The 14,396-nt window shown below is 38.8% G+C and overlaps 1 protein-coding gene across 5 annotated transcripts; it reads right to left on the reverse strand.

Annotated features, from left to right (window-relative positions):
* Positions 1 to 916: 916 nt before the first annotated feature.
* panx2 (pannexin 2) lies at positions 917 to 13,404 on the reverse strand. 5 transcript variants are annotated; one of them, XM_046864230.1, is made up of 7 exons: positions 12,911 to 13,404; positions 7,369 to 7,885; positions 3,427 to 4,538; positions 2,918 to 3,050; positions 2,525 to 2,593; positions 2,144 to 2,332; positions 917 to 1,778 (listed from the first exon to the last, which is right to left on the reverse strand). In XM_046864230.1, the coding sequence occupies exons 2-7, from the start codon at positions 7,595 to 7,597 to the stop codon at positions 1,483 to 1,485; spliced, it is 2,028 nt and encodes a 675-aa protein (XP_046720186.1). In that variant the 5' UTR covers positions 7,598 to 7,885; positions 12,911 to 13,404; the 3' UTR covers positions 917 to 1,482. The 5 variants fall into 5 exon arrangements, with proteins under 5 accessions (XP_046720186.1, XP_046720187.1, XP_046720189.1 ...); XM_046864231.1 differs by lacking the exon at positions 12,911 to 13,404 and adding an exon at positions 12,768 to 12,895; XM_046864233.1 differs by lacking the exon at positions 12,911 to 13,404 and adding an exon at positions 5,520 to 5,577 and having other exon boundaries at positions 7,369 to 7,500.
* Positions 13,405 to 14,396: the final 992 nt, after the last annotated feature.

The raw sequence follows: 14,396 nt of genomic DNA on the forward strand, positions 1-14,396 counted from the left end.
ATCTAATTAAAGCTGACAGCCTGTAAATTTATAGTCATTATTTAATTTGAGCATCTGTATGCTGTTATTACTTGGATGTTGTCTACGCATTTATGGACCTGACTATATATATATATCATTGACAGTGCTATGACTATGTCTCACTCAGCATTGTGCTTTCTAACAATTCCAGCATTCCTTTGCTGGATAAATATTTAACACAAACAGTGTGCTAAATCGTTGTTAATGGGCTGACGGTTTATGAGAAATTGGCAGCTTGATTTTCATATATCATTGATAAGCTTTGCTAATTACAACATTTCCACATTATATGAGGTCTTGGATTTTTCAGACAACATTCAAACAGTAAAGATACAAAATAAAAGTGTCTCTGTGCATTTTGGTACTACTGAGTTCTAGCCAGTGTTGCAATTAAAATGTTGCTCTGGCCTTGTGGAAATGTTAGAGCAAGGTGTAATTGATAATTACAGATGTGCTTTCTAATGTAGTAGTTTATGGAAAAAAAAATTTTTTTTCTTTTCTGTGTGTCAAGGGAAGAAGTGAATCAATGGATTTTAAATGATTCTGTGTGGCTTTTCTCTGTAAAGGTAATGTAATGAAAGTCAGCTGGTGACTGTATATTTCCAGGCTTTTTTTGTTGTTGTTGTTAATGACCAAGGCATTTGAATGACTACATTAGATTACATAAAGATGGTGTACTAACTGTTGCGTCATATGATACAGTAGTTCCATAAAATCATACAAATTTCCCCAAATGAATTCATTTCGTGACAATCTGGACCTGAATCTATGAAACACATGATAAACATCTAAGGTTAAAGAAGTTTGAAGTTATATATATATATATATATATATATATATATATATATATATATATATATATATATATATATATATATATATACTGTATATAGTATGAAAATTTGTAGATATGCATATTATTGCAACAAGGGTTGTGTGCATTTGCATAATTTAAAGATAAATATGCTCTATTGCATTGGATACCTGCTGAAATCCACAAAACAATATATTCAGAGGATAAAATCATTTGGAAAGTTGTCATTGATGTGTACACTGAGACGTATAAAGCACAACATAATTCTAATTGAACTTATTCGTTATTTGATGTACCCAAACTTAGATTTGGAATGTCACAGAAAAACATTCAAGTGAGCACCAGTGTTTGCACTTAGTCAGGGAAATTGCCTCTGAATCTTGAGTGATATGCTTCATTAGAACTGGTTGTCTACTTGCAAAGAACGATCTTTTCGAAAAAACCTGTATGTACAATCAATTTACTGTCTCTCTCCCTGGTAGACGGTACAAATTTCTGACCTTAGTGCTTCCACCTTAAGCACAGTAGGTGAAACAGTGTGACTGCTGCTTCATGTGAGGTGGTTATGAACAATTTACCCTTCCATGGCTTGGTGCTAAGGTCAAACGATGACAGGTGTGAATATGTGCTTGTCTGTTTGTGTGCCTTCAGCACTCTCCAGCAGCGATTAGCTCACCAGGTCTTTCAACGAGTTTGTCCCTGTGGCCTTGCTCCTCCTCTTCTTCATAGAGAGTGTGGTGGATGCTGAGCAGAGGATGTGAGGGGTTACAGCTGTAGGATGCAGGCTGACTCATAGGCTCTGGGTTTGCTATGAGAGGCTCATTGGTTTTAGGTGATTCAGAAGGAGGCAAAGTAGATGTTCTTCCATTCATATAAGAGGTGGTGGACAGGGTCACGGTGGAAAATGCACTGGTGGTGGATTGAGTAGGAGGGTCATTCTTTTCTAAAAGGTTTTAGAGATTGAAGCCAGAATAAAAAAGTAATAATTGCTTTATATATATATATGTATATATATATATACAGTCTTAGTTCTAAAGTCACACAGCACTTTGACACAGATAAAATCAAAGGTTAATCTAATTTCTAATGAATAGGATGCTGTTCAGCAGAGCAAAATTCATAACACTGATGCTGAAATCTCTTATACAACTGTGCTTTTGAATACATAAATACTAACAGTCAGAAGGTACTGATTCATTTGTATATAATGTATGAGGAATAAATCACTTCAGGTAGCAGTCTGTTAATTATTTTCTAATAGCATGCCTTACCATGTTTAATTCATTTCTTAATAAAGAAAAGAATTACCAGTAAGTGTTGAGGAGACATGGATTACAGTGTGTGTGCCCTCGATGTTTGTAGTGTCCAGAGGATGGTCAGCAGCTGGAGGTTGGGGATTATTCATTTCTGATTTCGGCTTTTGGATGGTCGACATGTATGGATGGACATCCAAGGAGAAATTACGAGTGTGCTTTTTCTCTGTCCCGTTGTTGGTTTCTGAATTTTTTTTAGAAGTCAAGACAAACAGGATAAAATCAGTTCAATTATCTAATATACTGTGAGCAAAACAGTCATGCCTAGAGCTCTTTTAGGGGATCTAAGCAACTAATTGCTTCAAAATAGGTTACAATTTTGCAGGAACATTATTTTAGAAACAGCTCAACCTTCGTAGAAACTTTTAATACTTACTGAAAGTAATGTCATCTATTAGCTTGGAAAAAGCAACATACAATGGGTTTTCCCAGGTCATCACACATACTGCATTTTAAACACAAGATCACAATAACACCTCAATAATAAACTGGTAAAAGTTTAAACCATCATATTATGCACTTACATTTATGGTATTTTGCAGACACCCTTATCCAGAGTTGCTTACAATTCCCTAATTTGTAGACTGAACAAGGGTCTTGCTAAAGATCAGTATCCTAAGATCTGATCAGTGGTCCACTGTTTTGAAAGTGTGCATTGCAGGAGTAGAATCTAGTCAATTTTAAATAGATTTTTTGTTTTTCTATCTCAAAAAAACATCAATAAACACTGTAATAATCACTGTCCTGTCTGGTGTTGTCTAATTGTTACCCTTAGGAGGATGCTGTGTGCTCTTGGTGTCTAGTATAGGAGCAATGATGGTGTCTGCTACGGTCTTCCTTCGCACAGGTTTAGGTTTTTCTGCTTTCATGCTGCTATCCAACCGGGTCAGAGTTAGAGGTTCCTAACGAAAAAATATTTGAATTGTAAATACTGAATCTGAAATATTTAAGCAACAGAATTTCTTGTAATTGTCAGAAAAAAAATTAACTCAGTGAGACATCGGCAAACAGAAATATTCAAGTTCTTAATCAAAAAAATGCTTCCAATTTATCTTGCAAATTAAGGAGCAGGAACATTTCCATTAAAATATAATCTGCATAATACTGAGGTGATGTAATCTGTTTGTTCTTTTTCTAAAACAGGTAGAAAGAACATAATGAGTTTTTTTTTTATGTGTCCAGTGTAACACAGGAAGTAATGGGAGTCTGGTTGCAAAATTACATCCATTGTTGGTCAAAGGCATTTAATGGCAATGTATAAACAGACAGTTTGCTTACTTTAAATGGTTGTGGAAGAGGGTTAGATGAAGGGATCCACTTCATCTTTTTTCGTGGTCTTTTGATAACTGTCTCTACTTCTATTTCTCCAACCCCCAGTACAGAAGGATCCATGTTGGGGTCAACTGTCTGAATTCCAGAGTCTCTAACAGTCGGTGTGGCATCATGGTTTGACTGTGCTAATGCAGCCAATAGCTGCCGCACCACATTGTCATACATAAGGTCACTCTCATTTGTGATGAAGTCCAGCCTGTTTAGAGACTTGATGTGGTCCCGGTTTTCATTACAAAACATGGCCAGGATGTTGATATCGCAAAACTGAGACTTCTGCCAACGCCGCCGAGTCTTGATGCCAACTTTGTGCAACTTGTCGAAAACAAAGTTGGATTTGCGCACCACAAACAGATGCAAAAGATTAACTAAAATGATGAGGTTCACGGTGCAGAGTAGTGAAATGTCCACAGCAGCCATAATGCGCTGGAGCTGCACAGCCGGCAGTTTGCAGTTCACATTGAGGCGCAATTCAGGGATGCTGCTGATGTCAGGTGGCTCACCCAGCATGCAGGTGAACTCATTTTGTCGCTGCCGAGCATAGTATGTGCTCAGGTAAGTGATGGGAATGGAACTAAGACAAATGATGGCTAAATGCCTGGCTAGATAAAGCTTGGCTAGAAAGTTACTTTGCCCTCGCCGCTCTAAATATTTTTCAAAAAGATTCTGCTCTGGGCTTTTCTCCTTCTCTGCATTCTCGATAATCTCACGCCGCTCACGTTCACTTATCCCAGGCCCTTTGGACTGGATCTGCTTCTCAATCTTGGGCGCTCTACCTTCAGCTGCACGGTGGTAGCAGTTGTCAATCTCTTGAAGGAGAAAGTTGAGTTCAGAGGTAAGGCGTGTGGATGCAAGAAACTCCCACCCTAATGCTGGAATATACATGATTCCAGCAAATGCAAGCAGAGCATAGGGCAGGAACTTATGCTCAAAAAGAGAAGGACGGAGTTCAGGATCCACGCCGGGGATAGCATCACGTAGCTCTGTCCAGCAGTAACCTCTGGCATAGAGGGCCTGGTCACGTGTGAAATTGTGTGGTGTGTAACAGTAAATTGACTCCTCTGGAAAAAAATCAAACAAGGAAAAAGGCATTAGAAGCAGCGTTTATGAACGTTTGCTTTAATGATTTATATGCCACATTTTACAAAGATATCCTAAAAGGATTTTCCCATGTCAGCCTGAGAACTATATTCCTAAACTGAATTATCTGTCATCAGCTTCTTGTAGTTAAATATGTTATGTAGATAATCTGACAGCAGAGGAGCGAATCCCGCCGTTAGAAATGCTAGAAATACTGATGTAAAATTATTTGTAACATTATTTCCTGCAGGTGCAGGTGTATACTGCATTTGGTTTCGGTACAGTGATTTCTTTATTTGCCATTTTCTTCTAGTTTAAATGAAGGAAATTGCAAATACCTACAAAATTGCATATACCTTCTTATTATAATTTTGTAATTATTTTCATATTTTGAATTACAGGAGCAAAATTATTCAATTACTAAGGGCTATTGAGATTTCTTAGTTATCTAATCTAAGTCGCATTTTTCTCTACTCATGCCTCTGTTACCTCACAGCAGATTTCTACTGCTATGCAGTCAAACTGACTCAGCATTTAACTTAAAGTCCCCATTTGCTTCTGTGCTCTTCCTCACATTCCTTACACACTCTGTTACCCTCCCATTTTTTTAATCTCTTCACTGTTTTCCAACACTCAAAAATCAGCACTGTGTACTTAACTCCTTCAGTATCCTGTATTCCAAATCTCCAAATATCTCATGCAAGGACAAACATGCACACAATACAAAACTGTTTTGCACAACAGCACAACTTCATCATCTAAACATATCAAACTGGTGGGTCTTGTACATGTCAAGGAAAACAAGTCAGGAGTGCTTTTCTTCAGATTACATTTTATCCTCTCCTACTGTCCTGGATCTAAAAACACCAAGGCAGATTTTCTGTCTTGTTTGTACCTCGCTCTTACTTATGCCACATTAGAGAATGTATCTTTCCTGAATCCTTTTTTGTCAGAGCTCTTACCTGGAAGCTTGACAAGGAGATTGAGAGTGCTTCAGCTGTAAGAATCCCCAAGCAGTGCCTAGTTGGGAGAAGGTTCTTACCATCAGCGTTTCATGACAAGCTAATCACCCTAGCCCATACTCTGCCATGGGGCACCTCGGCACTCACACGATGCAACAAATTTTCCAAGGAAAATAATGGTGAATTCTGGAAAAATACGTAAACTGACCAGGCATAACATTATGAGCCGTGAAGTTAATAACACTGATTATTTTTTCATCATGACCCCTGTTAGTGGGTGGGATATATTATGCAGCAAGTGAACATTTTGTCCTTAAAGTTGATGTGTTAGAAGCAGGATAAATGGACAAGTTTTGAGTGAGTTTAAGAAGGGCTAAATTGGGATGACTAGACGACTGGGTCAGAGCATCTCTAAAACTGCAACTCTTGAGGGGTGTTCCTTGTCTGCAGTGGTCAATATCTATCAAAACCGGTTTAAGAAAGAAGCAGTGGTGAACCAGCAACAGTGCCATGGGCAACCAAGGCTCATTGATGCACGTGGGAAGCAAAGGCTGGCCGGTGTGGTCCAATCCAACAGGCAGGCTACTGTAGCTGGAATTGCTCAGAAAGTTAATGCTGTTAATGCTTGATGGATCAGAACTGTTTTTGCAGCAAAAGGGGGACCAACACAATATTAAGCAGGTGGTCATAATGTTATGTCTGACGGGTGGCCATAAACTTATGCCTGGTCGGTGTATATTAAGACATTCCTAAATTTGCTAAAATGTAATAAAGTACTAAAGTGCTAACATACCTTGCACCCTGCCAGTGATGAAAACTCATACCACTAACAACACCTTAAATATCATGCTCTCACTTGACAGAAAAAACACGGTGTTCCAGTAAGTATAGATAGATTTCTCATGTCTCTCCACTTAATACCTTTCCCCAGTCTAAAATCAACTTTTGATAGGGCATGTCTCATTTTCATTTCTGTCTTCAGGTACATTGGCATTCCAGAAGACAGTCTCCATTGTGAGAGACTGGAGGGCCAAATTCACCTCAGGAGAAAGGTGGCAAGACTTCATGGAGAACCTATTGCACCTCCCTGAGTCTGAAATTGGACTATCATCCCCTAGTATTTTCATGTAATTTTCTGTAATTCATGCTCAACCTCTGCCATGTCTACATCATGTTGGCAATGACCACAATGCACATTCATTATAGACACATTTACATTCACTTAACTGCTTATTTCACTCGCTTATGGACTCAAACACCCTCACACAATATAAACAGCATCTAAGCACTCTAATTTTTCAAGATATTCTCTGTGTTATATTTCACCTGTCATTATGAAGCCTTTTGATACCTGATTTCCTTGTGGTCCCTGTTTTTTGTTTTCTTGTCCTGCTTTTGTTTCATCTAATTAATGTTATTTGTTGATTTCCTGACCTTTTTTGTACTTGTACCTTGTTTCTGGATTACAGTGTTGTTTTGAGTGCCTAGATTTTTAAAGACCTGTCTACCTGCACTTGCGCCCTTGCCTGCATTCCTCTAACCTTTCCTTTCATGTATATCAAATATCTTTGTTTTTGTCCTTTGTACTGTCAGCTTCAAATCTACCCACTCACTCACCCTCACATCAAAGAAAAATCTCCATGATTTTTTTGGTGTGTGTGGCAGCATCCCAGTCCCAGTTCACCCCTGGACCTGTATTTAAATCCACTATCTAGTCACTCTGTAAGCTGTATTTATATTCAGATACATACCTACTGTGTACTTTATACGAGTAACCCAGGCTAACATTACCTGCAAATGAGCAAAATACCATTAAGATATGCAGAAAACATGAGCTCAAAGTACCAACCTGCAAAGTTCCTTGTAAAGACTAGAGTGACTAATAAGATGGGAATTATGACTGTTCCTATGGTGACAACTCTGTCAAAAGGCAGTTCCAGTTTGAGCTGCACCATGAGTCCAGCTAGAACGCCACCTTTCTCATCCTGTGAAGAACCAGGCAGGATTAACTCCTTCAGCTTCTCCCCTGCAAGCAGAGCTGTGGCCATGTCTAAGTTCTGCTCAAAGAGGTTCTGCATCCGGCAACTGGAGCACACCCACAGCTAAATTCACGATGCACCTGGTTAAACAGTCGGCCACTTTACCCTCTAACCTGCCACTTTAAATGCACATTTCCATCACAGTCAATCACAGAATAATGCTTTATGAGGGCCTTAGATTATTCAATGAAGAAGGGCAAGGTCACAGAGAACCATTGCTATTGGTCCTGCTCCTGATGCATGTTCAATGCGCTGCTTACTCCATGTAAGACGATATGAAATCAAGCGTGAATTTGTGTTTCCTTGTAGACCTTCCTCACATTCCACCTGTAAAAAAGGCAGACAGGTTAAAAAAGGCATAAGAAAAACATAACGCTTCATTGGAAAATTAAGAGAAAAATAAGTTTCGTTTTGTATACCCTATATCTTTTTTTATCATTTTATTTCTTAATTCATACCACTAGTCACAGTGGATCCAGAGCTTATTCAAGGGATGCAGGATTACACCTTGGATGGTATGCCAATCTATTGCAGGGCACCAAGCACACACATAAAGGTCCAATTTTAAGTAGACAGTCTACCTACTAGCAGGCTTTAGGGAGGTAAGTGGAATGTGAAAACAACACACAGGTGAGTAAAAGCAAGAAAATATTACCAAAGTGTTTTGTTTCTCTACATCACATATTTTCTTCAGTTTTACAATAATAGAAAGCTGTTAGAGAACCTTACATTATTTAGTTATTTTTTAGTAACTTGGTTCAGGGTCATGGTAGATATAAACCCTGGATGGAATCCTCCTCAATGACTGGGCACCATGAAAATATATACAATTGCATCTAGGGACAGTTTAAAGTAGTATGTTTAAATCCAGCATGTTTTAAGAAGTGGGGAAAACCCTAAAGGACCTATAGGAGACCCAGAGGAGACAGACACAGACATGGAAAAACATTCATTTTTACACACACACTTAAACTGTAACTCAAAATCACACTAAAGAAAACTGGAAAAAAGAAGCACCTTAATTTCTTTATGTAATTTTAGGCCTATACTCCTATCCCCTACTTGTGGAGATGCAGATATCATATGTGGCCAGTTTATAAATTGTCATCATACAGGTTAAAGATTATGTAAATATCCTCTGAATGTTATAACCCAAGTGTCCCGTCTGCCTCTTTTCTACTTTTTTTGACACACATTTGATAGTATTGGATAAAATATATTTATCTTCAAATCATTCATCTTATTATACATATAGCACTGCTAAATGTGCTCCTCTGATAGGCAACCGCTTAATGGCTAATGAAGTAAAAAATAAGCATGTATTTATTATTTCCACTTTCATGTTTATTTACATATGAACTTTATTTGTGTTACATATTTTAATAAATGCAAGTGGTTACTCTTCCTAGATACATTTCCCCAGCCTTCTTTATTATATACTAAAACATTAAGCCGTTTATGCTTCCCCATTCCCATTTTGCAACCACCTATAAAAGTAAATTACTTTTGAACATCATTTCTCAGCTTCATAATCATGTAAACGACTCTTTAGATGTGAGATCTAATGCTCATCTTGAAAATCTGACTCAATGAACTGTGCCTTTCACAAGCAAGCATTTTTTTCCCCATACTTTTTATGGGTGTTAAGTTCCATAAGTGTAGGAATCTCAGGTAAACTCTCTCTAAGTTTCTTAAAATACATACATTAGATTCAGAAAACTTGCTTTTGATGATTGTGGTAAATATTGTTGAAATAGTTAATCTGTTATATATTTCCAAATAACTAAAACAGGTGAGGAATACTTTGTAACCCACCCATTATGGTTTCACAAGCCAGTGCACTCTAAGTGCCAGTCCCAAGCCCGGATAAATAGGGAGGGTTGTATTAGGAAAGGGTATGCAGTATAAAATATGTGCCAAATCAGATATGTGGATCACAAACCTAAATTCCATACCAGATTGGTCTAATGACCACCACAGGTATTGCTAGCCAACAGGGTAGAAATTGGGCTACTGTTGGCCAAAGAGGAAGAAGGAAAGACAGAAGACATCTAAACAGACAGCAGTGAAAGGAGAAGTGTATGAGAATGGAGTTTAGGGTGGGCACTATAAATGTTGGTACTATGATTGGTAAAGGGAGAGAGTTCGGTGATATAATGGAGGAGAAAATGGTAGACATGTGTGTTCAGGAGACCAAGTGAAATGGGAGTAAGGCCAGGAACATTGGACTGGGGTTTAAACTGTTCTATCATTGTGTGGATTGAAAGCAAAATTGTGCAGGTGTGATACTGAATTAAGAGTACAGTAAGAGTATAGTGGAGGAGAAGAGAGTTTCTGATAGGGTGATGAACATGAAGCTGGAAGTGATGATAAATATTATAAGTACCAATGCTCCAAAATTGGGTTGTGAGATGTAGGAGAAAGAAAAATTCTTCCGTATATTAGATGAATTGATGGAAAGTGTACCACGAAAAGAAAGATTGTTGCTTGGGGCAGATTGAAAATGGCCATGTTGGTGAAGGGGACAGAGGTGATGAGGAGGTGATGGGTAGGTATGGCCTTAAGAAAAGGAATGTGGAAGGGCAGATGGTGGTAAATTTTGCTAAAAGGATGGATATGGCAGTGGTAAATACATATTTTAAAAAGTAGGAGGAGCATAGAGTGACTTATAAGAGCGGAATAAGGTCCACACAGGTGGACTATGTTCGATGCAGGAGATGCAACCTGAAAGAGATTGGAAACTTTAAGGTAGACAGCATCGGATGGTGGTCTGTAAGATGGCTATGAAGATGAAGAAAAAGAGGAGAGTGAGGACTAAAAAAGGAATAAGAGGGCGGAACCTGAAGGAGGAACACTGTAAAAAATCAAGAGTTATAGTCTGATTTATATCAAGTTTGTAATCTAGACTACCAGTGTAGATTTATTCATTGCTAGAGACTCAAAGCACTTTTGTATGTCGCTCTGGACAAGGGCGTCTGCTAAATGCAGCAAATGTAATTGTAAAATGTAAGACTGTAATGTGAGATTCAGGGAAGAGGTCAGACAGGGGCTCGAGGAAGAGCACTACAGATGCATTATTTGCTTTGAGGATGATGATGGAAAAGTATAGAGAAGGTCAGAAGGAGTTGTGTGTTTGTTGGATATAGAGATAGCCTACGACAGGGTGCCGAGAGAGGAGTTGTGGTATTGTATGAGAAAGGTGTAGCAGAGACGTATGTGAGGGTGGTGCAGGACATGTATAAGGACAGTGTGACAGCAGTAAATTGTGCAGTAGGAATGACAGACTGGTTCAAGGTGGAGGTGGGACTGCATTAAGGATCGGCTCTAAGCCCTTTCCTGTTTGCAGTGGTGATGGACAGGTTGATGGACAAGGTCAGACATTAGTCTCCATGGACTATGATATTTGCAGATGATATTGTAATTTGCGGTGAGAGTAGGGAGCAGGTTGAGAAGAGACTAAAAGAGGTGGAGGTATGCGCTGGAAATAAGGTATTGAAAGTAACTATGAGTAAGAAAAAGTACATGTGTGTGAATGAGAGGGAGGGCAGTGGAGTGGTGTGGTTGCAGGGAGAAGAGGTGGTGAAGTTGGATAAGTTAAGGTACCTGGGGTCAACAGTGCAAAGTAATGGAGAGTGTGTTAGAGAAATTAAGAAAAGCATGCAGGTAGGGTGGAGTGGGTGGAGAAGAGTGGCAGGAGTGATTTGTGATGTAAGAGTGAAATGGAAAGTTTATAGGACTGTTGTGAGACCTGTTATGTTGTATGGTTTAGATACAGTTTAGAGCCATTCACAAAAAAACAGGAGGTGGAGCTGGAGGTGGCATAGTTTAAGATGCTGAGATTTTCATTGAGAATGACGAGGATGAACGGGATTAGAAATGAGTTTATTAGAGGGACAGCGCAAGCAGGACATTTTGGGGCTAAAGTCAAAGAGAGGCACGATTGAGATGGTTTGGACATGTGCAGGGGATGGACATGGGGTACATAGGTCGAAGAATGCACCCAGGAAGGAGTAAAAGAGGAAGGCGAGGAGGATGTGGTGAGGAAAGACATGCAGGTAGTTGGTTTGAATAAGGCAGATGTAGAGGACAGGCTGGTATAGAAACAGATGATCTGCTGTGGCAACCCCTAATAAGAAAGAAGAAGAAGAAGAAGAAGAAGAAGAAGAAGAAGAAGAAGAAAGTGAGAAATACTTTGTGGCCATATTTCTTGCTACATTATTACTGAAGTAGTTGATTGTTATAGGCTGACAAATTGGATACTGTGCCTGAGATAACTAGTTACTAGTTACTAGTTACTAACTACAGTTTCAGGTATGCAGTTTTGTCAGGTTAGCATGTCCCAGTTAGATGTCTGCTTTTAACTAAAATTAAAAGCTGTAGTTTGAAGTAATTAGAATCCTAAATTTAAAATCTATCTGCATTTGTATATGTATAATTTCTAGGTGATGTTTTATAGTTATCTGAACTTATTCTAAGTCATAGAATACATGCCTCACACACACACACACACACACACACACACACACACACACACACACACACACACACACACACACACACACACACACACACAGACACACAGACACACACACACACACACACACACACACACACACACACACACACACACACACACCACACAAGAACATATCGCTGTCTTTCTAAAATTGATTTGTTTATAATTACCAAACCTTTCCAGAGACTTCTAGAACGGATTCCTAATCTTTTTTCTTATTAGTTGGTCATAGACTTGGCAACTCTTTATCAGGATATCAGAGTCAATTTCAGTGACAGAACTTTTGTGTTCTGTTCATTAAGGTTAATAATAAAGATGAATCCTCGTTAGAATGGCGTTGTTGTGCCTATTCTACATGCATAGGCTTATAAGAGCAAATATTTGTCAACTTCAAGATAGGTTGTTCAGATCAATACTGTCTCTCTAGAACATACCCCGTACTTATATGAACGCCAGGAAACGAGTTACAATATGAATGATGAACAGATACATATGAGATAGATTACATAACGGGAGCTGTCCAGGCGCTGGTGCTGAAGTGAACCGCATGGTCCACAGATTTAAGCGCGTGATGACGTCCGGACGTTTCTTGAATGACACGTTGTATGTTTAGGTGCTGTATGTTATGCCTGACATGTTCAAAATCTAACTGAAAGCGGAAAAAGCTGTAGGCTATACCACTAGACCTCTCACCTCTTTTATATAGCTTCCTGTCCCGGCGCTTTGCGTCTACCGGAACTCTCTGCAGAATACAATGCTAGGTAGAAAAAACACACCTGCCCACAGGGACAGATGCAAAGCCGTCTATGTGATATGTTTTTTATTCTTTTACTTACCAATACTGAGCATCCTCGGTAAGGCAAGAGTTAATCTGCAGTGCGGGCGACCGGTTATAGCGTGTATCCGGGCACCGGTTTGTTCCGCCTTCTCCCGCCAATCTTTTACTCTTCCTCTCTCCTGCTCATCTCTTCTCATCCTCAAACTTCAAGGAGAGTCGCATAGATCGTGCATCTTTATAGGCATGTTCTTGTATCCAGATTACTACCTGAGTTCACCACAAAGCTCTTGGTGACCTTCGGCAATGACAATCGATTCAGACATTTTCTATCTTTTCGGCTCAGGCTTAATTAATTACAGCTTGCAGCCTATATTATAGACTATACGACAGGTCGACATATGGCGATAATCTAGCAAATATGCCTAAAAATACTGCTGATTCAGGCTCAGTGTTAGTCTCCTCGTGTATGGGGAAGCTCAATAAAAAGCCGACAGTAATTTTATGGGTATATTCCTCTTAGGAGGGAGTTCATTTGTCCCTAGACAAACGGCTTCCACAGTATATCCAATAATGTCACCCCCTTCCCAAACCAGTTTGTACCGGTTAGGGCGACGCGTATTACGACTGTTTCCAAATATAGACGCCACTACACATCTGCAGCAGCTGGATTTCGCTGTGAAGTAACCGCGTGCACCCAAACTGCGACGGATTTTAGCACCGACAAGGAAAATAAAGGTTACAGTCATCATAATACGTTGATAATACATGCAGCTGTTAAATTTGTAAACTGAATGTAAAATTTACTTTTATTTATATAAATACAAATACAAATGACTTTTGCATATAAAAAAAAATATTCAGAATTTTTAGATGATGATACAATAAAAATGATTATATCACAAGAAAATAAAAACACCACACATTGATATTTAAATATATATTTCTAGTTTGCCCGTTACTGAAATAAAATCTAACCCTTTCCTATGGTTGTAACAGTACACTAATATGAGTGGTCAATAGGTGTTTTAAGAGAGCTTTCACTCTTGGAGATTTGTATTTTTCAAAAACTGCTACTAGAGTAAAGTTAGTAAAATCATCAACAGACAACGCAAATGGACTTTGGACGAAGAATATAAAAATTTGTAATTTGAATACAAAGAAGACAAAAGGTTGCAAATTTGAGCCAGAACATTTTTACGGGCAATGTACTGATCAATCGAAGCAATGTATAACCAGTGTCCTGATGTGTTATAAAGGAGAGTGTGGCTTCTTGTGATGTATTTCCTTTGGTGGAGCAGAAGTAAATTGATCATATAAATATTATCATGGCTGTGAGTACTGTATTTTTTCGGACTATAAGCCGCTAATATTTTTTCCCACGTTTTGAACCCCGCGGCTTAAACAACGAAGAGGCTTATCTATAAATTTTTCCTGGGTTTTTCCAGGTTTCACAAACTTCAAGCCAAAAAACTGAACCCCATAACATTAGACCAATGAAATTTCTGAACGGAAACGAAAAAACGCACCTCACCTCTGTTCTGAGC

This window comes from Silurus meridionalis, chromosome 13, assembly GCF_014805685.1.
Source record: "Silurus meridionalis isolate SWU-2019-XX chromosome 13, ASM1480568v1, whole genome shotgun sequence".
Taxonomy (NCBI): Eukaryota; Metazoa; Chordata; class Actinopteri; order Siluriformes; family Siluridae; genus Silurus; species Silurus meridionalis.